This window comes from Glossina fuscipes, unplaced genomic scaffold (genome assembly GCF_014805625.2).
Source record: "Glossina fuscipes isolate IAEA_lab_2018 unplaced genomic scaffold, Yale_Gfus_2 113, whole genome shotgun sequence".
Classification (NCBI taxonomy): Eukaryota; Metazoa; Arthropoda; class Insecta; order Diptera; family Glossinidae; genus Glossina; species Glossina fuscipes.
In genome coordinates this window covers 1,258,301-1,285,852 of record NW_023998456.1, presented here as the reverse complement: position 1 = coordinate 1,285,852, position 27,552 = coordinate 1,258,301, and the positions used below count along the sequence as shown (strand labels likewise).

Genomic DNA, 27,552 nt, shown 5'->3' with positions numbered 1-27,552 from the left:
TGTATCCATATGTTATAAGTTAGATCATAAACATAATATGCTTTCATTTCGTAGGATGGCTACAAATATATTCATCTTGAAAGCAATTTTTCTTGCCTTTTACTTTTACATATGTTCAAAATCTCTGCCTACAGCATAACATATACATGTGTAAATTTAACGGCGGTGGTGTTTGGGCATGTTTTTATGTTTGTAAAATTTTGTTTGTTTGTAACGCTTTTTGCACTATATATATTATATATATAAGGGCAATATAATAATGGTTTATGTAAACGTAAAAGATTTCGTAACAGCAGCAAATATTCGTTCAGATGTAATAAATGAATGCATAAAAGCCAAGTAATGTCAAGTTTAAATATTTCGGTAAACATCTACTTAACAATAGGTTTAAAGAAGAATTTTATACATATATATGATATCTGCATGGAAGTGCTATGTAAATGAAAAGCGAGACATAATCTGCGGGTGTTCGATCAATGATAAAAATTCTGTTCTATTATTACTTATGTGGGACATAGAATGAACATAGAATTGATTAAATGAATCGTAATAATAAATAAAAACAAAAAAAAAAAAAAAAGAAGAAAAACATATTAAAGCCAAAGTGACATAGAATAATTACGTGCGCCTAGGGATAGATATCTCAAACTAATCTGTTGGCTGTTTTTATGCTATGACGACTCTCTCTCTCTGTATTTATTCTATAAAAATGCAATTTTAATTATATCGTACGCGAAATTGCTGCTTTGTTTGTCGCATGTGTGAAACTAAACAAAAATAAAATCACAAATAACTTTTTATTCAAATAAAAAAAAAAAGAAAAAAGCGATATAAACTTGATCTAAAATCTAAATAAATTCAAAATGTTAGTGCAAATAAGAGATGAGAATACGTAGGTAAATCCATATGCCTAAGCGGATAATTCCAATTTATGTTTTATATATGCGTGTGTGTATGTGTGTGTGTGTATGTGTTTGTGTCTCTGTGTTCTCTATGTATGTGCATACGAGCGTAAGCTATTAAAATATCAATAAATTATTCTCAAGTGCTTGCGCATTAGCTTTTAACTTAATTATTGGCGCCGTATGAAATACGAAAAATAATCGAAAATGTTTCTCATCATGCCTGGATAATTGATTAGAAGCAAAACTCTTAATCCAAGACAACTAAATCTATATTCATAATTAATAAAAATATCAGAATATTACCATCATCAACATGCATCTAAATGCTCGCATTCAGTTTCAAGGAATTTTACATAACCTCTTTCGTACGTCACTACTGATTGTATTCAGTTTGATGAGCTTCGACAGTGGTAAGTGAATGCAATTAAAAATCACAACAATTTATCTTTTATTTTTGACTTTGATTGAAGCATCAATTAAGTTTTAATTCTCATGTTTTCGTTTTTACTCTTTCTTTTTGTTTCCTTTTTGCTTTAACAATAGAAGCAAATAAGAAAGTTTTATTCGGCGGGGACCGAATCTCGCATACCCATACCCACTATGCTTTCCGCATTCCACTGTCCAAGTTCTTTTATTTGATACCCATATCGCGGGTATTACTAGGCAAACAATAATGGCGGTGTCCACCGTATTCCATTTTTCGGCAGATGATATATCTTCATTTAAAGATTGCACAAAATAGTTTTAAACATTCTGTCTTGTTTGCCTTATGATAAATAAGCAAAAGATCTCAAATTCAATTACTCGTAACTTTGGGTGGGCATGGTCGATTTCTCCCATTGTTGGATGTAAAGAGCATAGTGTTTCGTAAAGTGAACGTGGAAAATTTCAGCTTTTTTACCTTATTAACAAGCAAAAGTCCAGCAACTTTTGGTAAAAAAACCGGATCTACGTTTAATTTACGCTCAATTTCGGGCTTCTGCTCTGACCATTTTGGCCCGTCTTCAACACCAATCGGCGTGCAAGAACTTCCAATGTTCTATCAAATTCAAAGTTGATATCTTCATTTTTGCGACCAGAAGAGCGCAAACAACACACACCACACAGGCGGACAGACATGGCCAAATCAACCTAGAATTTCACGCTGATCAAGAATATATATACTTTATAGCGTCTCTTAAGCTTCCTTTTGAGCGTTACATACGTTATGGGAATAAACAAAATGAGCATGCCTCCATCTTATAGTGATGGGTATGGAAAGAAGTTATATTAAATCTGTCATAATGATTATAAGATCGATCAACTAGAAGAAGTTAAAAGTTGATAAAGCTGAGCTTTATTTGACACACGTTGGCTCGACGTTCCATTCAATGCAAATGAAAAGTAATAACTACTGGGGTGAAGGTATGTGCAACAGGCTATATAATATGTCTCTCAAAATTGTCCCCTGGGATTCAAGTGAAACCAAATACGTGACAATGCGTACTTTTCTCCGCTCTGTCTCTCGACGTCGAAATGAGATTTGTTGGTAGTTATGAAAAGACATACCACTGGAGCAGATGATTCTTGGATATATCTGCAAGTAATATGCGGAGTTGGAAAGTCGGGATAAGTTCAGTAAAATACAGATTTAGAGTATTTACTAAAAAAAACGAAAGCAAATACGGCGCACTGTTTGACTCCAACACGGGATATTTTCTCAAAAAGAACTTGCGATAGATGGCGGAGAGTGTGAAGCTGAGATAGAGTGGTATGCCATGATAGGCCTTTAAGTAAAATTGTAAAAGCTGAGAAAAACATGCTACGCTACGGTAGGTGAGGCCACTGCATGTCTCACTTTAAATTACGGTATTCTCTGAAAGAAAGTTGGGTTGCCCTCTTTTTCTCTTGCAAGTCCGCAAACCAACAACAGATGTGACTGCCCTGAGTGAAAAAAAGTCAAGTTGCAAACGATCTTACATTGAAAATGGCGGAAAGGGCAAAGATGTATGTGATGCTGCATGGATGATTGCACGTCGATATGAAAGTTCACTTTGCCTTTATGTGAAGAAAATGTGTATTCAGGAGGCCGTGAGGTACTTTATAAAGCATTCCTTTCGCTAAAAATTCTGATTTGGAGATGGAAGCACTGTATGTTGAAAACCTATCGATCTTAAGCCATTCCCAACAAGAGCATTCACACTATCTTTCGGGATAGGTCTTCGGCGAAATGTGTCGAAAGAGTCTTGTGAACTCGTCTTTTTTCCAAAATTATCTAAATTAACTTTATTGGTCGACAATGTCGTTAGCTGTTTGTCTAAGGAATAGGATCAACCATTGATCTCAATAAATAATCCATGGTGACCTTGCGTGAATGTAGCTGAAGAAGAAGAAAATCATCGTTATTATAGTGCCTCGAGAAGTGTCATAAAGCGTGAAATAACATATTCTCTCTTCTATTTGAATATTATTTCATGGTTTTATGATTATTTAAATATATTCAAAAATGTGTTTATTTATATATTTGCTTGTATATGCAATATTTTTGGAAACTAACTTAAAAGAAAAGAAGGAAATCCATCATTTCATATATCTTTCTTGTTTATAAATTTTCTTATGAATAGATTTTAATGATTAAAATAACAAAAGAATGGAATAAATTTTGAATTCTCTTATGCGAAGCGTACATATGATGCCACACTGGCAATTTTCACTAGACGTCGACAAGGATTTGAAAACTGAAATCAAAGCGATATAGAAATGAAGATATTCCCCAACCTGCTGCCAAGAACTTGTTTGTTATTATACGTACACACAAGTGCCTTGAATTTCCAAATCAAGTCGTACACTCATTCCAGTGCAAATAGTTTGAATATCAATTTCATGAGACCGAGTATAATTGTTAATAGCACAAGGAATAGATGCATTCGCACGGAGATCTTTACATATATAATTGTTTAAAGCTTTCATTTGTGTGTGTATATATATATATATATATATATATGCATGAATACAAACCATGATTGTGGGTATAAATGCGTTTATGGCTTTTGAACTTTCACAAGTACTTTTTCCTGCCTCTTATGTGGAAAAACAATTTTGTTAAGTTGATTTTTCGCCTTAAGTGTTCCATTGATCCGAATGGTACAATATTTCTTCTTCGTTTCGCTCAAAGAAAGAGTGAATATAATAAAATCATATACTGTCATGTAAAAAATGAAAAAAATTTAATTAAAATCTTAAAAGTATTTAATTTTATTGCTTTTCTTTTCATTTCAATAACTGCAAGAAAGCATTTGCTCATAACATACAAAAATGTATTTGCGTCACAACCACTGCCAAGAACAACCCATCAGATGTTGGTTTTTTACTACATCATTTTAAATTGTAAAAGGAAAAAGAAATCCCATTTTGTAAAAGCAAGCATAACAAAAAAAATTATGTTCGGTGTGAAACGAATCTTTCATTGAGCCCTATTTGCATTCGCATCTTATAAAAAAAAATAAAAATTATATATTAGTAAATATGTAGTGGTAACTTACTTGGTAAGCGTAAGCATTTTCTCGTATAAATTTGCATATTAGCACGGCCCCATATGGGAGGATATGGGAGGCGATAAATATAGCTATGGCAGCGAAAGTATACACTCAAAGGATAACCCACCCTAGGCTTACTTAAGACGGCATATTTGAAGAGTAGCACATGCCTAATGAAATCTAGGTGCACTAGGTGCTAGCTGAAGTTGCAGCAGGTCTTGTTGAAACCATTTGTTGAAGGCTTTAAATATTTGTCACTTCAAAGCCATTTCTCCTCTAGTACCACATTGTTGCTTGAGAATATGTTTAAGAGTAAGTTAAGTACGTTTAGAAATGTCTTCACGTGAATTCGGCTAAGCGGCTGGCAACGCCGCCGGCTTCGGAAAGGATATTGCGATTATTCAATTTCTTTCGACCTTAGCTTTTGACCTGAGCGCATGTGTGCTGACCTCCGCCCGCGGATAGTAACAATTAATACTCTCAAAAGGATTAGTAACGCGTGTTGTCAGTTATGATAATTGACTAAAAGATATCGTGTAAATCTACAACAAACTGAAATGAATATTAGAAGCGATGGTGTAGAGAAATGACAGCGTTGTGGAGACAAATTCTAATCGAACTTGACCTAAAAGAATAAATTGGCATTTCAGCAAAGAAACTAACTCACTCTGGCTAACTCACAGGGTGTTATCCAAGTCATGCTAGATGCACGGTTAGGTGAAATTTAATATCAAAACCGAAATTGCAGGGTTTTATAATCGTAACTTAATTGCAAAGGAACTCAAGGTCGACAAAGCAAACTTTTTATTTTTCATGTTCAACTCTAAAAACTGCTATCTATTGGCGGCGACTGCTAGACAAATCCATTTTATACACGTCTGCGCCAAAATTTCCCGTACGCCTGCAATATTTGCTTCAGGCTTTCTGCTTAGACATCCCACTAGTACGAGAACGCCCCTGTAAATTGTTTTCAATTTGGGTCTAAGCATTTTTGGCGGCGGTCAGCCATGCAACATTTATTTACTTCAGTTAAACCTCTAGAGAGTCGCACTGAAGTAACCATTATAACCATTGTATGTTTCGGTTGCAACGATTTCTTTTTATTTGTTGTACATCGCAAAAAAAAAAACACATTAATGCGAATTTTAATAAAAACTGCAAAAATTTTCACATATATTAAAGCTTGTAAACGTTCATCCGATAAATTGTAAAAGGTTAAAATGTTAAAAACAATGTTACGACATAACTTCAAAAAAAAAAAGGGAAATGGAAATTAATTGATTTTAACTGTCAGTAAAAAACACACAAGCCCAACAGTCACTTGCCGGCCAGTTTTAAAGGGTAAGCAAATTCTTTTTGTTTTTTGCTTATTTGATTGATTGATTTTCATTGAGATTTACTTTGACATTTCAACATAACCTAACAAAGAAACAAAAAAAAAAAAAAAAAAAAAAAATTAGAAAGGAAACCCTCAACCTATTCTTTACAAACCTTATTATCTCTCATCTTATCATTAAATTATGTTATTATTTTTAGAGATTGATAGCTAAATCAATTCCGAGTAGATTGTATACAAGATCGTCGTTGCATATTTCTACGCTTTGAAAACTTGTGATAACTTGTGATAAACATAATATACCTGCTGAAGGTAGTTTAGTACGGAAAACAAATTGAAAATAGGACGCAATGTATGTAAAAATGAACAAACAAAAGTCTTGAGTACCACTCAAGGCGTTTTTATTTCGGCAATTTTATCGAAGATGTTTGCAATCTTCAGACAAATATTTACAATAATTTTCATATTGATTTCCAATGTAACTAACAGTTTAATAGTAATAATGCATACAAAAAAGGTTCCCTCTTTTGAATCTTTTCACTTGCGGAAATGGTCTCTAGCTTAAAGTCGAGCTTAAACTAATAATCTATCGGGTTTGATTATGAATGTAAGGGCTGTGCTGATTTATATGCGCCTTCAAAATTTCTATAATAATATCTCTTCAGTTAGTCTCTATATATTTGCGGCATGAATGATTGATGTTTGATTGCTTTTTAAAGGGTGGGAATTAAAGTTGAATACATTTTTTTTTTTGTCTACTTCCGCCCGCTCAGCCACCGACCGCCACTTTGAACATATGTTCTGTCGAACAAAAAAGGTTTTGTGTTTTCATGTCTAGGACATCAAGGTTAACCGATTCTTCCTTATTAACGCCATCAAAATGTTAGCGATTGTTTATAGCTCTTCTTGCGCTGTAGGAGACTGCTTTGAGTTTGGCAACGTCAAAGCTTGCCTTATTTGCCTGATCCCATTCAGATATTTTTATGAGGTCCCTCTTAAGCGTGTACCTCATTTTACTTATCTGCAAAGGGTTTCCTGTTACCCAACTAGAGCGAAGGAGAGGGAACTTAAGACGCTGGAAAACGCCATCAAGCCATCATTTTGTTTAGGCCGTAAGTAACCTTGATAATATTATTGAGATTATTTATCCATTGTATACTTTACGGCTTCTATAGCTCTTATTGTATTGTGTATGTTACAAACCTAATGATAGAATAAGTTGACCTCATTCATCCGGTAAAGGAGGTAAAAATTAATTATAGCAACTTCTTTACGCTAATAATATTTGAATGGACGTAAAACGCCAAACCGACAAATGAAGGGAAAAGTGTGTTTTAAGTTGAAAGCGCTATAAAATCAGGGTAAATTAACCTAAATATTTTGTTTACAACTTATTGAAATTGCTTATAAAGCGAATGCTTTTAGTGCTTACAGGTATATATTGTATCAATTTTCTCGGAAATATTTCTGACGTACGCAAGGCATTGGTTTTACTGCAGAATTACGTAAGGAAAATGGCAGGAAGGGAATAGTGTTGGTGTTTGTAAACTTTTCTCTCTAAAAAAAATCTTTAGAGGAAAAGTTTTCATATTATGGCCAAGTGCTTGTATGTACAGGAGGCAGCTTTCATTATTTTTACAATCTAAAGTAAAGTAAAATAAAATAAACGAAATTGTTAAAACATTTTCTTTTACCTTACTTGCGCATAATTCATGTCATTTATTTTAGTTTACAATAGAGATGGCGTTAAGTGGTCAATGATGTATCGAACACGAAGAAATGTATGGAAGACAATTTCAAAGAAGAGCAAAAAGGACGGCAGGAGGCAAATTTTCCTTCTTATAGCAAGATATAGATAAATGCTTCAAGCAATCGCTTGTTAGTCGACCAAAAGACAAAAAAAAAAAAAAAGGAAAAGGAAAAAAACGAACCGATGTTTCTACGACAGCAATCATAAACTTTTCCCTACAAACATACATACACGTAGTTATGCAATATTGCTTTTTGCTTATGTGCTGTCCTTTAAATTAAGTACGCATCACCGGTTTGCACATTCCCAGTAGCGTAGAACTTAGTTACAAAATTAGAAAAAATTGTTGACACAGTTACAAGAACTTAATTTCAACAGGGCTTTGCTTTCCAAGCATTAAATTTTTCGTTTTGATATTTCCCTCATCGAACATCACGATTTAACTAACTCGGTTTTAGCAAATGCTTTACTTACGACTCTGCTGCTGCTAAAGCAACTCACGATGATGTGGTACACGTTTGGATTCTTACTCGTTCGATTTCACTTTGTTTTTTGTTTTCGTGATCAGGCAATTTCTCTTAATCTCCTTACGCGCTGGATGTCATCTTTCCTTCCTTATTCGGGAGCTTTCCTTTATGTCCTTAGCTGCACAATGGACCTTTACTCTATTGCAGCGACATGTACGGATTGAAAATCTTTATTTGCTTCAATTAGTTTCCTAACGCAGGGGCATCCATTTTATGGCTTCGAAAAGAAAAGTAAAAAAACGCTATTTCTGACCGAGATTTGGATCAATTTTTTTTTCAAGACATTGTTTGAACATTGTTTGGCACTACCATGCATAGTCATATAGCATTTTGAAATTGTTAAAACTCTTTACGAAAGGAATGAAGCCACGGTTATGCTTCGTGGATAAGGGATTACAATGACTTCTATAAATAGGAATTATTACCTCTTTGGTGTAAAGGAGACCTCTCTGATGTTCCTAAAGAACTTTGATGTTTCTAAAAACAAATTTTGGGCATGGTTGGTGGGCTGAAATTGTCATTTTTTAACAAGAAAATGAGTTTACCGTTATCAATGGAGAATGCTAGAGAAACATGATAATTGATTCGTTGGGGCAAAAGTTCCATGATTTTGGTGTGGATAATATGCGGATTCAGCAACATGTCATACCTTACGTGAGAAAATCGGTTTATTGGGGGAAACGTTTAATGATCGTGTAATCTCCAAAATGGCTTATGTAAGCATGCCACAGCGATCAAATCACATAACTCTATTGGGAATCATTGGCTTACTCCAATCAATCATGAACTCTCAATGATGTGATTCACCTAGATTATCCGTGTTTTTGATGAGTGTAGAGCACGTTTACATGGAAAAGTTACAAAAATTGATGTTGCGTAGACCATTTTTAGATAAAAATGCATGCGTCAATAACTAAATTAAAAGAAAGCTCATGTTGACATCTTTTACCGTTAAAAAGAAAAAAGAAGAAAGATAGCACTTTTTTTCATGCTCTTCTATGGGAATCAGTTTTTATGTACATATGTTTTCTTTTTATTACATATATGATCTGTATCTGTGCAAAAGTATACTGGAAGAAGAACCTTTGCCCTCGTACATAAGGATAGATTTTTCCTATTAAGTTTCTTAATGTACTTTAAAGAAGACGTGTTAAGTTGTATAATATTCGTCTATGAATGTTTTCAAAACACATGTTCTTCAAAGATAAGGGATATTATTCTGTCATCTTAGATATTCCGCGTAAACTGTGTTCTCATTTATTTATTCTTCAGGTGAATATAATGCCATAAATTTAAAAGGAATTCATTCTGTAGTCATTTTACAAGCACTACTTTTCGCAGAAGAGAAAATGTTAAATGATTTTCACTTACTTTTATTTCAACATTTGCGTGTGAAATCACTTAAATGAATCTTTTTCTAGTAAATGCGAAATTTGTTGCCGACATACTGAATTCATTATGTCGTTTGTAACCGTGTGTCGTATCATTAAAGTTTTGTAAGCCATTTTCTATTTAAAGTGTCTGTCAATCACTCAGGGAATGTTCCTTATCTGTGTAAGGCGGCGACGACCAGAAAGAAGGCAAGAGAAGGAGAGAGGACGGGCGTAGCCGAAGGTTAGTGGATGTGCCCAATCGATGGGTGTTACGCTTTTGCCGACTGAGCATTCATTACACAATCTACGATCAAAGTTAATTCCACCGCCGTTCGGGTATGGAACCGAGGACATTGACTTGGTAGTCGCCATTCTACTCGGCTAATCCTGCAGGTGTCCTTATGTCTCAATCGAAAAATGCGTCCAAATTAATTTGTTATTCTCTTTACAACGTACAATTATTTCAGTGACGATACCTCGGTTTTCTAAAACAATGGAAGAGTCTGGATTTCGTCCGTAACGTCAGACAGGCACTTAGACCACTGTAGTATAGGAACTTATGGTTGAATTACAATGAAATGGACAGTACACGGAAATGAACAGTCAGGGAGAAAAAAGCATGCAAGAAGCAATAGAAAGTGGCGGCAACTTTGTAGGTGTGTACCTCTACCTATCGAGCATTCACTGCAATTGCTTTCTGGTCGTGCCTTCGTTACAGCATTGCAGCATTTAAGCTACGGTCTAATATGCTAGGTACTGAACCCGACCCCAATTGAATTCGATCGTCTCGCTTCTTATCTGTTATGCAATGAGACAGCTATGTTATGATTATGAGCAGTGTTAGATAAGTCGAAATGCCTGTGTTTCTTATATTTTTGATTGAGCTGACGGCAAGTATGATTGCCATGTCGCTTGTAACATCTAAATGAATGGATTACGCTAAAGCAGAATACCGCAAGGCCCTGTTTGAATACCTCTTCCAAAGGCATATTATATGTCGCAGAAAAGTTTAAGCTTTTCTTGAGTGTTACTTTGCTATTAAAAAGAAAATTTAAAATAAAATTTTTTAAATCAATTTATTGCATTTATAAAACAATTCCTTAATCTTAACTCTACGGTTCGCAATTCAATGCTCGCTGTTTACCCGTTGTTCTAATATAGGAGTTGCCAACTCTCTTGTTTACATTTTTTCCGATTTTTTTAAAATGTTTTTTGCAAGAACCGCCATTACGATCAATTCTGTCGTTTGGTAATAAGAAACTCTCTTCGCTTTAGCATGAATATATCTTCAAAATCAAATCATTTTCATTTTAAATTTCGAGAGTTTATAGATCATATTGCACTTCCCTGATTATTTGTAGTCTCGATTATAATAGTAAATGAAAAGAAGGCAGATAGGCAGAACGACGGGATAGAAGAATTCAGATGATGATTGGATCGACTTATAATCTAACGCCTATCTGAGTAATAGTAATACATATAGAGAAAGTGGAAGAGACTCAGACATCTTGAACGTGGAAAATGGATTTAGTATGTAAAAATATTATCCTGAAATTAATGGCTCAACCAAATTCGACTAAAGCAAACGTGCTTTTATTACTTTATAACAAACAAGACAGTAATTTATTTACATACACATACACACACAACATACACACGCACACCCAAAACACTTGCATACATACTTTATATTATGTAATCGTATGTTTACGTACATGAGTACATTTACCATTCATTGCGCGTTTGCATGTAAAAAAATGTTTTCTGGTAAAATAAATCATCGTACAGCATATATAAAGAAATCGCATTTCCGATATAAAGAATTTTACACTTTTGAGTTTTACGAGAAGCATACCAGCATAGCTGTTTAACGAATAAGAAAATCCCCTTTCTTTTTTTTGTCTGTTTTGTTCTGTGTGTTGTTGTTGCGTGAAATTTACGAAGCAATAAAATGAAACCGTGCTGCATAAGTAATTCAAAAGTTTTATATAAGAATATAAATGTATATATATATATATATACATAAAACATCTTTGAATGTATGAATGAGTGGATGCGAACCTATAAAGATGATAAGCACATAATTTTAAGTAGAAATTATATTAAATTATGTTAATGTTGACCACACTACCAAAAGCAATCTCAATATAATTGTTATTGATTGATGGCTTTATTAAATGCATTAATTCAATACTTTTTACATTTTATCAACGCATTTATTGCATTCCTTTGATGCTTCATTCCTTCATTGCATTTACTAAGCTAAAAACGTGCAGAAATTTTGAAAAGCGCATATATATGCATCGTATACAAATAGATAGTGAAAAATACAATGAAGAGAAAAGTAACAAAAAAAAAAAAAAAAGAAAACGTAAATGAAGACGAGATGATTGGCAGAGCAGCTGTTCTAGTTGAGTTAGTAAACATACAAGAAAATAAACATTCTTTTTTGTGCAGCTATGGTAATAAATGAAATATTGATAAGTAAGAAGTAACAACTACAAGCTGCTTGCTACATATCGCGCGCATTTCTTTGCTATTTTCAAGCACGTTTTTAATAGAAATTCTCAAATTCATTGTGCTGTTGTCAAAAATATTTTATTAAAGACGCTCTTCAACAAGATTGACTTTAAATTACAAGATTCTTTCGCCAGTGATACGCCAAGCTGCGATCTCTTTAAATCGACACTTCATTCTTTCAATTCGTGCGAGAAGTACTTTGTAAACCACTGGCAGATAAATTTGAATCTTCAACCGTCCTCTCTGGTATGGTGCACTACTTTTCGTTTTATAGACATTATCACGGAAAGAAGAAATCAACGGAAGGGAAGAGAAAAAGTTACGAAAAAAGGCAAGTGGGAGGAAGAAGCAAAAAAAAAAAAAAAGAACAAGATTACAAAATTTATAAAAATGTTTCGTCGCTGCTTTTGCCGGAACGAGTACAAGAAATGCAAATTGACGGTAACCCGCCTAAAACACGTTTGAACGACACGCTTTGGTTTTTTAATAAAATTTTTAGATAATTGTGAACAATTGCTGAATTGGATACGTGAGAAAAGACTAAAATAAAGATGTCACGACGTAAATCCGATTCATGTTTTCAAATTTTCAATTGGATTACTAAACGGTAACAATATTTGTAAACTATTTTCAAATATTTTTCTTAGAAATATATTGCAGCCGCCCGAACCTCCCCGAAATTAAGTTGCCACTACTGAGCATAGACTTTATTTAAAATTCTTAGGAAGATATATTAACAACTTGTTTACTGAAACTTATATTTACAATGGCTTGCCTAGCCTTGTCAGCATGAAGATTGACTTTGGTTTCCGGAAACATTCTGCTTTTATACGCTAGTACAAGTATGCTGGATATAAGCGTAACTTTGATATTTCCTCAAATGTTTTTCTTTTTGGAAATTCGGCAACCAATTGATTTATGGTACAATACGTGTCAAGATTTTAAGAAAATATTACTCAAGGTCTTTGACCTAGGGAAAGATTTATTATATTCTGATCTTAATAAAGCAAAATATTCCATCTTCTATTCAGTTCACTTTTATGTTTTCAAAAACGTCACACATGACAAGCGAGTATTTGCAAGAAAAATATTCGTAAGAACGATTCTCGGTCTGGTTGGTCAGCTTCTAATAATGTTGATCAAATTAAGGCTTTAAAGGATGCTAATCTACTTTTGATGACTTTAGGGTGTGCAAATAACCTTCGGCTACCTATTGGTCAATGAACTGTTTTTGCGAGCTTAACGGACGTTTTAAGTGATAAGTTAAGTGTTTAAAATTTAACGAATTTAATAAAAGTAAATGCGCGAAGTTTCTTCTTCGCCAATTTTTTTTATTTGATCTTATATCTTTTACTATCCTGACTTTTAAAGCAATTATAATTGCTTAATTGCAAGTAAACACCCAATTAATTATGTTTTTTTTTATTTCGTTTTCTCTTTTTAAGGATATTCATCTTATGTTCGCTTAGATGCCAAGAAAAATGAAGAGATGAGTTGGAACGTAAAGAAAGACATGATAATGATACCTGACGAACGTTTTACGGCAAATTTTCCCAGTTCAATGGCATTAGTGTCTACATTGCCCAGAGGTCATCATCGAATATCGACATATACAACCAGTCTTCCAGTATCGTTGCAACAAGAGCAACTACATCACCTCCCTCAGTCTGAATACGAACAACCGTTTCAACCAAACAGTGCAAGCAGCATAACAAGCTTTGATTCTTCAACGATGGATGATAGCAAACAATCAAAACAAATTATTGAAACTCAAAGATCAAACAATCGTATATTGACTAGAAGTACACATATTGTAGCCCATAAAGTGATAGGAATAGGATTGCCAAGTGTTCAAGAAAGGATTGATGTGAATTCATCGGCCGAAGATTCTAATGATATCATTTTTAATGAACCCATGCATTTTGGTACCGAAAATTCAACAGTGGTAACAACACAAATTGGTGCCGCTGCCCATATACCATGCACAGTACATCATATTGGAGACGGTGTGGTAAGTGAAAATTAAATACGAATTTTATTTAAAGGCACTTTTTATTCTTAAGGGGGAAAAACCAATGAAAACATTCGAATGACCATTCAAGCCAATAAAAAGAAGGTCGCCTAAGAGGATTGCTTTGATATCTCATTTTACATAATTTAATATTATGCCCATACTCCCAACTAAATATTGGATGAAAAATTTACGTTCATACTGGTGTGCAGGGATGTAGGCGGCACCGCAGGCAGTCGTTTTTTCGTCTGTTCTTGCAATACAAAGTGCGTTCTTATGCCTATCACCGAAGGATGGGGTTATATTGATTTTGTAAGCATAATGTTTGCAACATCCAAAGGGAAGTTTCAGAGACCCGATAAAGTATAGGCACTCTTGATTAGCGTCCCTCTGTGTGTCTGAGTTTTGTGAATTGTTGACATTATCATGATCGCAAAAATGAAAACATCGACGTCAAATTTGGCAGAAATAGTGGATGTTTTTGCGCGCAGTTTGGTGTTGAATATGGGCCAAAGAGGGCAGAGAACAAGTCCGCATAACGCAACTGCATTTTTCTAAACACAAATTTATGGATTTTTGATCATGGCTGAAAATTATAGAAGATAGAAGGCTGATTCTAGTCGTTATGTGGAAAAATGAAAAAAGTCGTCCATGGCGAAGCGATTCAAGTTTTGTTTTTCACTTTTTCGGGATTGTGTGCTTATTAATCGTAAGATAAGCCCGCCACGATGCTCAATGAAGTTATATTATCTGCCTAAAAATATGTTAATTCTAGGAAAAAAATGGTGGATACCACGACGTGGTGGTTTAATTTCTTCTTAAAAGTACCGTGCATATGGGTACTAAATAAAAGGACTTGTAGAGTACAATGCGACAAGCCAAGCATGTCGATTCTAAATTAATTGCGATGGACGTCACGACATAGTTTATTGACTCTTGCTGAACAATATCTTCCAGCGAATTAAGAGGTGGAAGATAAATTTTATGCACTCCCTTTTTATAAGTCCCAGTCGAATATAACTTTCTTACTTGTTTTTTTTTTATTTTGATTATTAGCAATCACTCAGAGAATGTGCTCTATAGCGAAGGTAAAGTTCTAAAGTAAGCAAGACTTTTTCAAAATAGCACATTGTACATGCGTCATCCACTGATTGATTTATGATAATTCAAGCTTCCGTGAAAGCTTTCGGTGAAATTATAAAAGGTCAATCGCAAAAAGCAATTTAAACGAACTTTCGTCGAACATGTAGACCTTTGAAAGGTCCTTCCCTCCTTTGCCTCGCATAAATTGATTGATGATCAAAGTTTGCATAAAACAGTTGCATCAATTGCCGATGTTTTAAAATTGCAATTTAAGCAATTACTTGTCGAATTAGCTCCTTTATCACCGTCTACTTTTTATCTGCTTGACAGAAAAAAAAAAAAAACATCTTTTAACGGATGAAAAGCGTGGAGACCATCCACAACGTGAATCCTTTAATATAAATTAAAAAAAAAAAATCATTGTTTGTGGAAGAACATTTGCACAGAAGTTAAAAAGAATATTGAACGTTTAAAGACGAGTCCAACAGAGCGAACGCGAAGTTGCAATGCACCACGTATCTAGTTTTTAAGACAGTGATTAACGTGTACAAGAAAACTTTGTTTATATACGAAGCTGCTTGAATCCTCTGACCTGTGCAATTCGCAAGAACTTCAAAACTATCGACGATCGATAGCGTTTTTACGCGATTTCTTTTTTTTTATCTAAGCATTGGCCGGCTCTTTACTAGAATATGTTCATGTTGGCCAGATTTTATTTATATATTGTTTATTTCCGCAACTAAGAAGCAGCTAAAATGTGAACGATGACCGCCGTATTTGGAAATCGAAATTAGAGGTGACTGAAGATGTCGAATCAAGCGCGGGAATAAAAATACTATTAAATATCTCTGAAAGATTAATATATTGAGCCGTGATAAAAAACACAGTGAGAAATTGGCAAAATGAAGCTTGTAATCAATATATTTGAACTAAAAATCGTATTTTAACCATCAATCACGCGCCGAATATATCTGATTCCTTACTTCTTTACACTTGCTTTTTTTTTTAATTTGGCCAATCAGGTGTTGTTTCCCATCCGTTTTGAGCGTGTGCCCAATCGGTAAGTATTACAATTAAGTACAGTGCCGACTAAATCAAAAACCCTTCCATGTCGAGATTTGCGGATAAAAGAAAAATTTGTGCCAACTCGGAGATCGTTCGAAAGGTTTGCACCGATGCAAAAAGCGTGCTGCCGTCTACACTTCTGCTTTTTACGCGTGTTTGGCAAAATGTCTGAATGCTTCAAGTTCAGACAGCCTTTCCTACGCAGCGCCACTAGAATACACTATTTTGAAAAAATCCTTTGTACCTTACAAGGCACCCTTGACAGTCTGAAGAATTGGAATTTCTGCTCGTCAGGTTGGATCGATCGATTTCGAGTAATGATTGAGGGGGCATTTAATTCTTCACCATTTTGTTCTTGTTTAACGTGCATCATCTTTGTCAGGGAACAGAAAGAAAAATTCAAATTCGCGAAATAATTAAATCAGTGCGACATATATCGATGATGCATCCATTAAGCGGTTGAAAAGTCAAAATCTCTTCTCTGCGAATAGTTTTTCCAATCATCAATAACACAGTGACATATATAGTTGTTGTTTCTACAGCCACAAAGGGGGGTGAGAGAAGGCTCATTCATTGCTTTTTCATATGCAATTAGTTATGAAAGCTGTGTATGGACGGTATGCACATTTAACTTTTAAGGCGTGAACGAAATTTGGTTACGTTAGCATCTTTAAACTATTTTTGTGGTGATCCAAACTAATCGATAGGTCAATGGATGTTATGCTATGCACATTGGCATTCTGTGAAAAAGTGCAAAAAGTCGTTACATGCAACTGCGAGTAAAAGTTTTTAATCCGCTTTAATTAACTGACAGCATAAGTTCATTAAAGAAGTAAAATATTTTATTGCTTTTAGAGGAAAACGCACTAATACTCAAATAGATTTTTTTTTTTTGTTTTTTTTAAAGACTTTTTTCATTATTTAATTTCTCCTTTGGGAAGTTGTAACGTAATGCATTTAAAACAGTTCGGGAAGTATAACCGCCTAAGCATTTAACGGAGTCCTTGTTATTAAGTGCACGCTATTCAATCGTAAATCGTATTGTCTTTAGTAACTTTTGATTGCTAATGAACTCTCACTCAGCTTTACTGTCAGCTAATGTCAATCTTATTTCTCGAAATCAAGCACAAATTATGTGAATGGTTCAATCTGCAGTCAATGTTATTTCCTCTTCATATATATATATATATATATGTATATATATGCTATGTAGATATAATTTTTTTTTCTTCTACTTTGATTTGCTTCACTAGTGTGCTTAGATAGATTTATTTATGGTGGTAAAGATCTACGCAAAATGTGCATAGCTGTGATGTTAAGTAGACAGGGTAGAGGGTGCGTCATCGAAAAAGTGTTGAGCCTATGAAAATTATAATAAAGATTACATTTACATTATTAGCAGAGGAAAGGATTACACCTTATCTTTTTCGATGTGACCTTTTGGCTGAACGGTTCCGTTCTATTGGCAAATGGTTTCAAGCTGAAATAGCCATGTTATTCGATAAACATCTCTGCTTTGCTACCAGTCTGTATTCACCATTGAACAGCAGAACGTTGAATAGCGTAAACTAAAAGCAAAGCAAAAGTTTTAGCATATGAAAAATGAATTTAGAACAAAAGGGCTCAATACTTTTTAGACAGAAGTGTTATAAACCAAGTGCCTCTTACATAACTTTTCTTTTTTTTTTTTTTTTTTTTGATTTTTGTTTAGGTTTCTTGGATAAGGAAAAAGGACTATCATCTGTTAACGGTGGGATTAACGACCTACAGCAGTGATGAACGATTTAGTGCCACACATCTCAAGCATTCAGAGGTAATAATAAAGCAATTTTCTTTTTGTCTTAAGTTATCTAGAAAAGGTATTTTAAAGTTAATGATTCTTGGAGAAGGCGGATATTATGCAATTACTTACCAGCAACTAACTTATGATCACACACTGGCCTCTTCTATTGTGTTTTGCGCATAAACCATAATATACAAGTGATTTCTTTTTAGTTTCGTTATTACTATTTTGCACATAACTCATACGTCACGTTTCTCAGTCATGTATGCGCATGATGCTCTAAAAAATATGCTATAAATTATAATTTGATGCGTTATGCGTTTGACACGAGGTGACGGGGGTTAACCAAGTTTTTTCCTTTAAGCGAATATATAGTTTATTTTATTATGTCGTCGTGCGTGTTCATAAATTGTGTTAAAAACGTATGTTAGCATATAGTTGTATATATATATATATATATAAGTGATTGAACGAATCCATAAATATTTGTGTTAAAACAAAGTGTGCGTTACAGGATTGGACGCTGCAAATAAAATATGTGCAATCACGTGATGCTGGTATTTATGAATGTCAAGTATCAACTCATCCACCAACATCGATTTTCCTACACTTGAATGTTGTCGGTAAGTTTTATTGATTTAATATAAGAATTGCTTCACTTAAATATTGACTCATACTCATGGCTAACGATATGTATGCAAGATCATGTCTGCAAACTTCCAGACATGTTCTGCTCTTTATTTACACTTCACTTTGGCAAACAAATTTTATCCCCAATACTTCACAAAGATAAGGATATATAAGTTTATTGCATTGTTTGCATCGTTCAGATATACTTATCGGTTAATTCAAAGTGATTATATATATTTTGAAAATTTTCCATTGCCATTGTTTTCTTGCCGTGCTTTAATTACGGTGACCTACTCATTCATCTTTAAATGCTTCTGAACAAAAGCAAGTGCAAATTTAAATGCCAGTGTGTCCGAATGGGTAGATCGCCGGTCAATAATATATGCAAGATTGCGAAATCGCTAGAAATCTCGCCCGGACTAGGCCTTATATATGAATATGCAAGAAGAAGATTGAAAGGTTTTTGAAATGATCGAAGATCTATTGCTGAGCCAAAAAAACTTGGTTTCTGTGCAAATCTCTTTATTATCCCAAATTTATTTGGTCGCCTTAGAAGTAATCGTCAAACTCAAATAGTATTCCTTAGTAACGGTTGGGCCCGTTGGAAGGTATTTATAAAGCACAACACCACGATAATCGAACACAATTTTTTAACTTCACTTTAATTTTTGGGCGACTTTGGCGCGGTTTTTTCGAACTTGGCTGATCTTTTCCACCATATTTGCTCGATTGATCGGTTGTTTCCTTGATATATAGTCAGAAACATTGTAGAAATCGGCAAAAATACTTCTTGTGTCGTACAAAAACTCAGTGCACCCTTTTTTTTTTAATGTGAACCCTGTACGCACAATGCAACGACTATCGGAAAGAAGTAGGGAAAGAGGGCAGAGAAGTGGCCGCAAGCTTCGTGAGTGTATGCCAATTGGTCCGTCTTATGCCTTAACCGATTTGAGCACTCACTCTAACTATGACCCAAACTAAACTATTTCGCATTGAGACTTGAAACCCGAGACCACAGACATGGTAGTCTCCGCTTTTACCTACTCGGCCACTCATGCTGAACGTTCAATGGCATTTATGAGGTGGAATTTAAAACTGATATCTGTCACAGTGCTACCAATTTAAAAAAAAAAAAATCTTATATTCGATATACCCGAACAATTTAACTTGAGTATGGGGTTTTACTTTTTGGTCACAGTATTACTTGGCTTTTATCAGCATTTAAAGCAATCTATTAAGGAACATATTATTAAAATTGAAAAAATGCTGCTTAGCAGGTCTTTTTATCTTAAAGCTATCGTTAAAAATATCTATTTGGGAAATTTTGTTTTTCCTTTTGGGATTTCAAATTTGCGTTGTTTCGAAAGAATGCAGTTTTCTTCGAGAGCTGGAAACACTGTCTAAAAACTTTGTAACGCATAAAAAATCATAAATATTTCTTAATCACTGTGTGTAGAGGAATTTACATGACAGTTCTCCTGTCTGTAAGGAAATCCCCATCATCCCGTTTTCCCGGGATTTTCTCCAAAAGAAAAAGTTTGGTTGCAACTGTTTCGCTCTTATGCACAATGATTAAACATATGATAAGCAAAAGCACAATTTACGATTCATAAAATACAATATTTGTACGCGTTCACTTTATTGGGAATGATATCTCTCATGTATAAGTTTGGTAATTTTATTCATTTATTGACGATGAAATATATATACGATATAAATGTGATAAATTACTGAAGGTTTTCCTCGTTTCAACGCAAATTTTCAGTTAACGAGATATGATGGTATGATGGTATGATTGTTAATTGCGGCGGGAGAGGGGAGACGAGTATTTTATTTTTATAGTTGCACGCCTAGTTGGGAGTAACAGGAGCAGAAATAATAGAAATAAAGAGATTCAAATTACTTGTGTGTGTTCGAGAACGCACCTTCCATAGTGGGCATTGTAAAATCCGCACTAAGCCGACTGCGAATTCTTTTTGTTGTTACTGTAACAACTTTGCCTTTGTATGTTTCGTATGTTTCTTAGTCGAGTTTCTAAAATTGAAATTTTCTTTTATCGGTATCAAGGTGAACACTACTATAACATAAATCAACATAAGCTCAAATTCGTTTTTAAATCCCTCAAAGCAAGGAGAAGCTGTCCAGGGTGTTAATTTACCTAATAGAAGATGAGGTTAACCTGTAACATTTTTATGGGTGCATTTTGCTTTAATGTTACACTTTTTTTAAACTTGTGCAAGATGTTTTTTTTCCTTGCTTGAATTGAGAAAATTTATTCGACCGAATTCTTTAAAAACATTTAGTGTGTTGTACTTTCAATTTTTTAGTGTCCACTATGGTGTTGTGCACGACATTGGGTGGCAACATAAAACGTAATTGCATTTGTCAGATGTACCTTGTATATCAGATCACGTATACTGAACAAGCGATGTATATCAAATCATATTTTTATATACGGCCGCGTCATTTCACAGCTGATTGTGGAAAGCAAAAACAAAAGAAAAGATATTTTGATCTTTTGGTAACCGCCACCAAATGGTGTACGATATGTCCGGTCTGAGAGTTTGCAAAATGCTGTGCAATGCATTCAATCGGTATATGGACAGGGTAATCTATATTTTCCAATACATATTGTTTAGTGCCTATAAAGGGTGCCCCAAGGATAGGGTTATGGATGGAATAGAACATCGGGCAATGCATGAATGGTTCTTTGCTAGTTGGAATGTACCTTTGACTTCATAAAACCCCATAGAAAGAAATCCAGTGTTGTTAAATAACATGGTTCAGTTAAATCTGTATTCCGATCATATTTTGCAAAACATTTGCGAATTGTAGGCGCGCAACTTTCATTAAATTTTGAAATATTGCTCAACAATGAAAACGCATTGCTCTCTCGGGCAATGTGTTTACTGTTACTAACCCTGAAAACAATTTGGCAGCAAATTCAAATCATGTGTAAATTTTGGGACACACTACACTTTAAAAGACAATTCTACACGATTGGAAGGACTTTCTGGACAGTTGTATAAGTTACATATATTTACATACTTCGCAACATGTACGTGTGGCCCAATTCTTGATCCGATTTCTCCTATGTTTGATATGCACCCGCAGTTTTTTGTTACCCCAAAAATTTAAGATTTGATTTAAAGTTCTGACCTAAACACTCTACAATTTCGACAGAGTAACTTAGAAAGTGAAAGAAAAATACTAGAAGAAATGTGGCGACTGTGATGGGCTTCAAACTTCGGCGCTTAAGAATGATAAGAATAAATGTGTGAGACTTGGTTTGTGTCTGTCGTTGATTTTCGACTTTGTCTAGATAAATTCAAGAATTATATGCATACTATATGCGATGTCTTCTGCATATTTCTGCATATTCGTTACGAAATTCTGGCAAATTTAATATACTTTTCATGGTTTTATTTTTAAATTTAATTTTACTTCCGACAGATCATATCACAGCAGCTCAAGGGTTATTTGGCAAAGGGTTTGTAATGTTGATTCATATAATAATATCATATGTAAACCATAAAATGATATAAAAAAATATACTTGAAAATAAATATAAAAATTAAAGTAAAATGGAAAGAATAAAAATTGAAATAAATAAATAAATAATAAAAAAAAAACAAGGAAATTTTTATTTTTAATTAAAATAGCAAAAAGCAAACGATAACCAGTAGTAAAGTTACAATTGGTCACCCACAACCACAACCTTAAAAAAAAGTTAGAAAAAGAAACAAATAAAAACATTATAATCGGCAACGGCCTACCATTAAATACCTTACACCATTGCGCTCATTACGTTTGTTCATATAAGGTTCGAAAACTTATGAAGTCCGTTCTTGAGCTAAAGCACATGGGTATGTCAAATTTCATCAAAATATCTCAAAAACTCCCATCCATTGAACCCAAAAAAAAAAAACAGGATGGACAAACGGACAGACGGGCGGACAGACAAGCTTAGATCGATCAAGAAAGTGATTCTTAATCGATTGGTATAATAATAGGTCAACGTAGGCAATATGGAATAGTGTACACATGGAAAAGCTAGCATCTTCTCGCTGTCGCACACACAAAAGAGTACAGCTGTTCAAAATAACGCGCCATATGGGGGTTGGTCGAAAAGTTGGTCCGATTGGAACCCTTGTCAATAGCGTTTTTCCTTGAGTCAGAACGGGTCAGTGTGCCAAATTTCATCATATTATCTCAGTGTGAATACAAGAGAGAGACGGACAGGTGCATAGGCAGATAAACTTAGGATCCAGGAAGTGTTTCTTAATCCATTTCAAGTTCTTTTGGGTATGGTGTACATCTCCACAAACTTAATATATTCTTGCACATGAACTGGTGTAGGGCATAATAAAGAGAAAGAACAGCATTTCGGAGTTCGGATCTGAAAAGAGTGACATTCGAGAGATACATTCAGATAGCGACTTGAGATTACAATCGTAACTTAAATTAAGGCGAGCAAACAAGCACGAATAAAAATCGGTTCTGCTACTCACGCTGGCAGAGAATGTCCATCTCACCCTATCCTGCGTACTTAAATGCAAGAAATAAACGAGTAAAACGTTATTTAACTCTTTTAAAAATAATCTCTCTTTTAGAAGCTCGTGCGGAAATTTCAGGACCATCGATACGCTACCTCACACCGGGATCGACATTAAGATTATTATGTCGAGTTGTTCAGAACACGGAAATATCTGAATATATTTTTTGGTATCACGATAATCGCATGATTAATTATGATATCGATCGTGGTATAAATGTTTCAACAGAGCCAGGTAAGTTTTAGAAGCGTGACAAACGATCTTAAAAAAAGACAATTTTTCAGGAACATTTTTGAAATCTTCTGCTTGTAAGGCAAACAAAATTATCTCACTCCGTATAGATTGAATAGCAATGTGCGCGTGGAATACCTCCAAAAAATTGAAAAAATTGAATGAAACAACGGTTGTGAACAAACAACTGTGCTCATTACATTTTTGCTCTTGTGCAAAAGTTTCTAAGCAAATGCTAACATCGAACTAAACGAAAAGTGAACAAAATTGCTACTTGTTGAACAAAAGAAGAACAAGCAAGAGCGCTGCATCGTTGAATGCCTTACACCATGCTGCAGGCATTGTAACGCTTTTCCAACTAAGTTGTTCCATGAGAAATGTTTGAAAAAGTAGTCTAATCCGGACCATTCTCAGCAGCGTTCATCCTTGGGCCAAACTACGCCACAAAGCATACCGATTTTCCTAAAGATATTTCAAAAATTGCGACTTTGACATTGAATACAAGAAGACAAGATCGGGAGACAGACAGTTAAGTTTAGCGATCGGTGTATTAGAGGATGGTTTTTCGCAAGCTCTTCTGGATGTTGCATAGCTTCGCACAAACTTAATATACCCAATATGCACCATAAGTAATGTAGAGAATAAAAAGGGCTATAGGATGAACGGGCCTATTTATTGGCTATTATGTTAACCCTCCAACCAAATTCAGCTTCCGAAAGATTGCTGCCTGGTGGCTTGTTGCCGAGAGTCAAACCTCTTTAAGTGGCATTCAAAAAAATGTTGACTCCTTTGTTCTGGAATACAGATGGTATTGCGCTCAATGATACGCTGAGTTCACAATTCAAAAAATTACAGTTCTAAACGAGTTCGGCCATCATTAATATATACATAAAAAAAAAAAAAAAAATTTAAGCAAAAACAATTGCACACGCACTTGCCATTCAACCTCTATATATCATCGCCAATGCGATTCTTCTAATATTAGAGTGCGGAGCCCGTGGAGTATTTTTGCTTTTGTTTGTGAAAAGAAAAAGATTCCTAGCGTTGCTTGAACGAATTTTCACTTAAAAAAAAAAAAAAAAATACTTCGTTAGTGTTCCTTTAAGGAAAAGTTTATGAAAATATTTTCCCAATTTTTCGGCGGGCGAGCTATGTCATGTGACTTTTACAAAAACTATAAAGTATGTATACGAGATATGTTCACCCTGCGTGTGACCATCCCGGCCATCCCGGCCATCCCATACTTAACTCAGCTTGCGAGTATCTATGAATAGCTCGAAGGCAAATGTAATTGTTTGCTTACTTTATGCTATTTATTTTTATACAATATTAACATTTTTCTATGAGGAAAAAATGTAAAAAATATATATTACTTTGCTTTCATTTAAGTGAAATTGTTATTAAATTTTTAAAAATTTATTAATAAAAATTTATACATTTGCAATTTAGATTTTCAATCTTCAGAGTTAATGATTTCGAGAACGCGAAGGGAGCATTCAGGAAATTATACTTGCGTAGCGAGCAATACGCAACCGGCTAGTGTTTTGGTGCACATCTTTAAAGGTAAGATTCAATTCCTTTTTATTGTGTTGTTTATATCGAGAGCCAAAGTTTGTTTTTTTTTTTTGCGTTTATATCACTTTATCTCACCTATTTACCTGGATTTATTTCAAATTGTTTATGGATGATTCATCGTTTTATATAATTGTTTTAGAATGACTATGGGATAAAAGTTAAACCTGGTCTTAAAGAAATTCTTTAGACAAATGCAGAGATGCTTGTAAATTGCAAACAATAAAAAGTACTTTTACAACTGAGAGCAATAGTGACAGAGAAAGAATAAGTAGTAGTGTTTTCATTCCCTTTGAGAGTAAAGGTGCAGGACACAATTAGCCTGTGCATTTTTATATCTAGCGAAAGGCATGACGCGTATATTTGATAAGAAAAGATTCTAAACTAGACTAAACGAGAGATTATGACTTACGGGTTGCGCTTCGTATTTCATAGTGCCTTCAGGAATGTGTCCTCACATGCATTTACCTGGCATTCTTTTTTCTGATTAACATTGGTGTCAATCGAACAGTTATGATCTGTTCCGAAAGGGGCTACTTTCTTATGGCGATATTCCGAAAACCGGTTTTTGCGGATAGCCGCAAAAGACTTAAAGTGTTTTCAACGGAATTCATGAAACGTGACCTTGACGATTGCCCAACTATTGCCGATTATTTAACGCTGTATAATATATTGTTTTTGTTACTACGCCTTATGCTTGCGCCTATATGTAGGTTGATATCACGTTTCCGCCATCAGAAGTGCAAAGTTAGCACAGAGCATTTTTTTTGTCGCTTTCGTCTGTTGAAATTGGAATGTCAATAATATGGACGCGCGAGCTTGCCCACAGTTATCAAAAAATTGCCAGCTTCCCCTTTTGCCTCTTTTTGGGTTTTAAAGAGAAGTCGAACTGAGACTCCCGAAAATATTTTATATAAATAAAGAACACTGTATGCCTTGCATTTCGTGCAATTACTAACAGGAATCTGCAAAATTATGTAAAACTATAATTTCATATATATATGACATGGTATATAACACAAGCTGAGTAAACGACTGATGAATGGCGGGTATTTTATGTAAAAAATCCCTACCATGACAAATATAACTTTATGTTTATTTTTTTCATTTCTTAGAACGTTTATGTAAACGTCTCTTGGCGTACAAAAAGCTATTTTAGACAAACGTTAAGTCTGGTAAAAAACATGACGATTTTTCAATGACTAAATATTATAGTAGACTTTAAAACAAAAAACATAGTTTAAAGAAAAATGTTGATGTAACTATAAGCGAAGCAATCAAAAATGGCGCGTTTGCATGGAAAACCTGTGCAGGTTTTAAAATCTACGAGCTGCATTGGTATTTGTAACAGGCTGGCAGATTAGCGTATCGTATTTTTGATGCGATATAGAACAAGTAAAAATATTGTAGTCTGAAAACGCCGACTATTAAATACCCTACATCAGTTCGTTTAATATGACTCTTCATTTAATTAAGCCCTTATATGCGAGAGAGGTCAGAACGTGAATTGACCTCAAGCTCCAAAAACCTGTTGTTTTTTATCTAAGGTACCAAAACCTAGAATTTGGTTGCCATATAAAGACTTATTTTTTATCAGAATTCTTATATGACCTGTGATTCAAAAAATACAACCCTGTAGTCCAAGGTTGGCAAAGTCAATTTTTATGTGGTAAACTAATAAAAATTTTATTTTTCGCCATTATTAAGGCTTGTTTTTCGTAAATAGAAAGGGGTTCAAAAAATTTGTCTATGTAATAGACATTTTTCGCATTAATTTAGTATGTTGAGATACTTGAAGTCAGCGACTTCCGTTCAGATGTTCTGCAACATGAAATGATTTCCTAAAATAAAGTTTTATATGGGCGCGGTCAAAAAAATAGCCAGCGTACGTCCTTGGGCCAAAACATGTCTAAAATAGTTGATAAATCGCGACTATTTACAGATAGCAGAGAGACAGACAGACAGACAGATAGGCGGACAGACGGACGGACGTTACGATGGACGGACACGTGATGGGAGGATGGATGAGCAGACGGACCGGAAATTTGGCGGGCAACAGATAGAAGAAAAAAGTAAACTTAAGTCATATCAGATAATGATTCTAAACCAATTGAATTGAGAAATAGATTTGCCTTCATTTGAGCGCTATATGCACCGGAACAAATCTACTAAACACTTTACCGCAAGTGTTGTAGCGTCTGACAATGGCAAAATGAGTGCAATGACTTCCATTTCAATGTAATCTGATGATATCTCTAATATAACTTGATTTAATTTTATGCAACAATACGTAGTGTTATCTTTGGGAGATAAAATTTTTCGTTATGATGTAAGAAAAAAAAAATTTTTTATTTAATCACTTGCCGTCATCCAGGGATTTTTACCTTTGAAAAATATTAATGCATATAATTTTTTTGTTTTTACAAATTGCGTCAACTGCCATTGTTACAAATAGTGTTTTTTTTTCTTCTTTTATTTTTTGCAGGTGATAATCCGGCAGCAATGTATCATGGTCACGTTGGATCCTCAACAAAGTCTTGTCAAAATGTTGTGACGTTTTTCGTTATCATCGGTTTTAGAATATTTCATATGAAAATTGTATAATTGCTGTATAATTTAAGTGAAACCGCAACTAAAGCGTTATTACTATTACAAAAGAGAATAAGTAAATAGTGTTTTTTTTTTTTTTTTTTTG

The 27,552-nt window shown here is 34.3% G+C and overlaps 1 protein-coding gene across 3 annotated transcripts; it reads left to right on the top strand.

Annotated features, from left to right (window-relative positions):
* Nucleotides 1-27,552, top strand: LOC119639716. 3 transcript variants are annotated; one of them, XM_038037324.1, is made up of 8 exons: nt 1-896; nt 1,047-1,315; nt 13,372-13,937; nt 17,797-17,898; nt 18,371-18,491; nt 23,112-23,288; nt 24,735-24,848; nt 27,343-27,552. In XM_038037324.1, the coding sequence occupies exons 2-8, from the start codon at nt 1,219-1,221 to the stop codon at nt 27,459-27,461; spliced, it is 1,296 nt and encodes a 431-aa protein (XP_037893252.1). In that variant the 5' UTR covers nt 1-896; nt 1,047-1,218; the 3' UTR covers nt 27,462-27,552. The 3 variants fall into 3 exon arrangements, with proteins under 3 accessions (XP_037893252.1, XP_037893253.1, XP_037893251.1); XM_038037325.1 differs by having other exon boundaries at nt 1-1,315; nt 18,383-18,491; XM_038037323.1 differs by having other exon boundaries at nt 1-1,315.

Excerpts from the sequence above, each read along its gene's own strand:
- LOC119639716 (XM_038037324.1), top strand. The coding sequence starts at position 1,219 with ATGCATCTAAATGCTCGCATTCAGTTTCAAGGAATTTTACATAACCTC. Across the intron at positions 13,938-17,796 it reads ATCATATTGGAGACGGTGTG|GTTTCTTGGATAAGGAAAAA; the intron begins GTAAGTGAAAAT and ends ATTTTTGTTTAG. Across the intron at positions 17,899-18,370 it reads CACATCTCAAGCATTCAGAG|TGTGCGTTACAGGATTGGAC; the intron begins GTAATAATAAAG and ends GTTAAAACAAAG.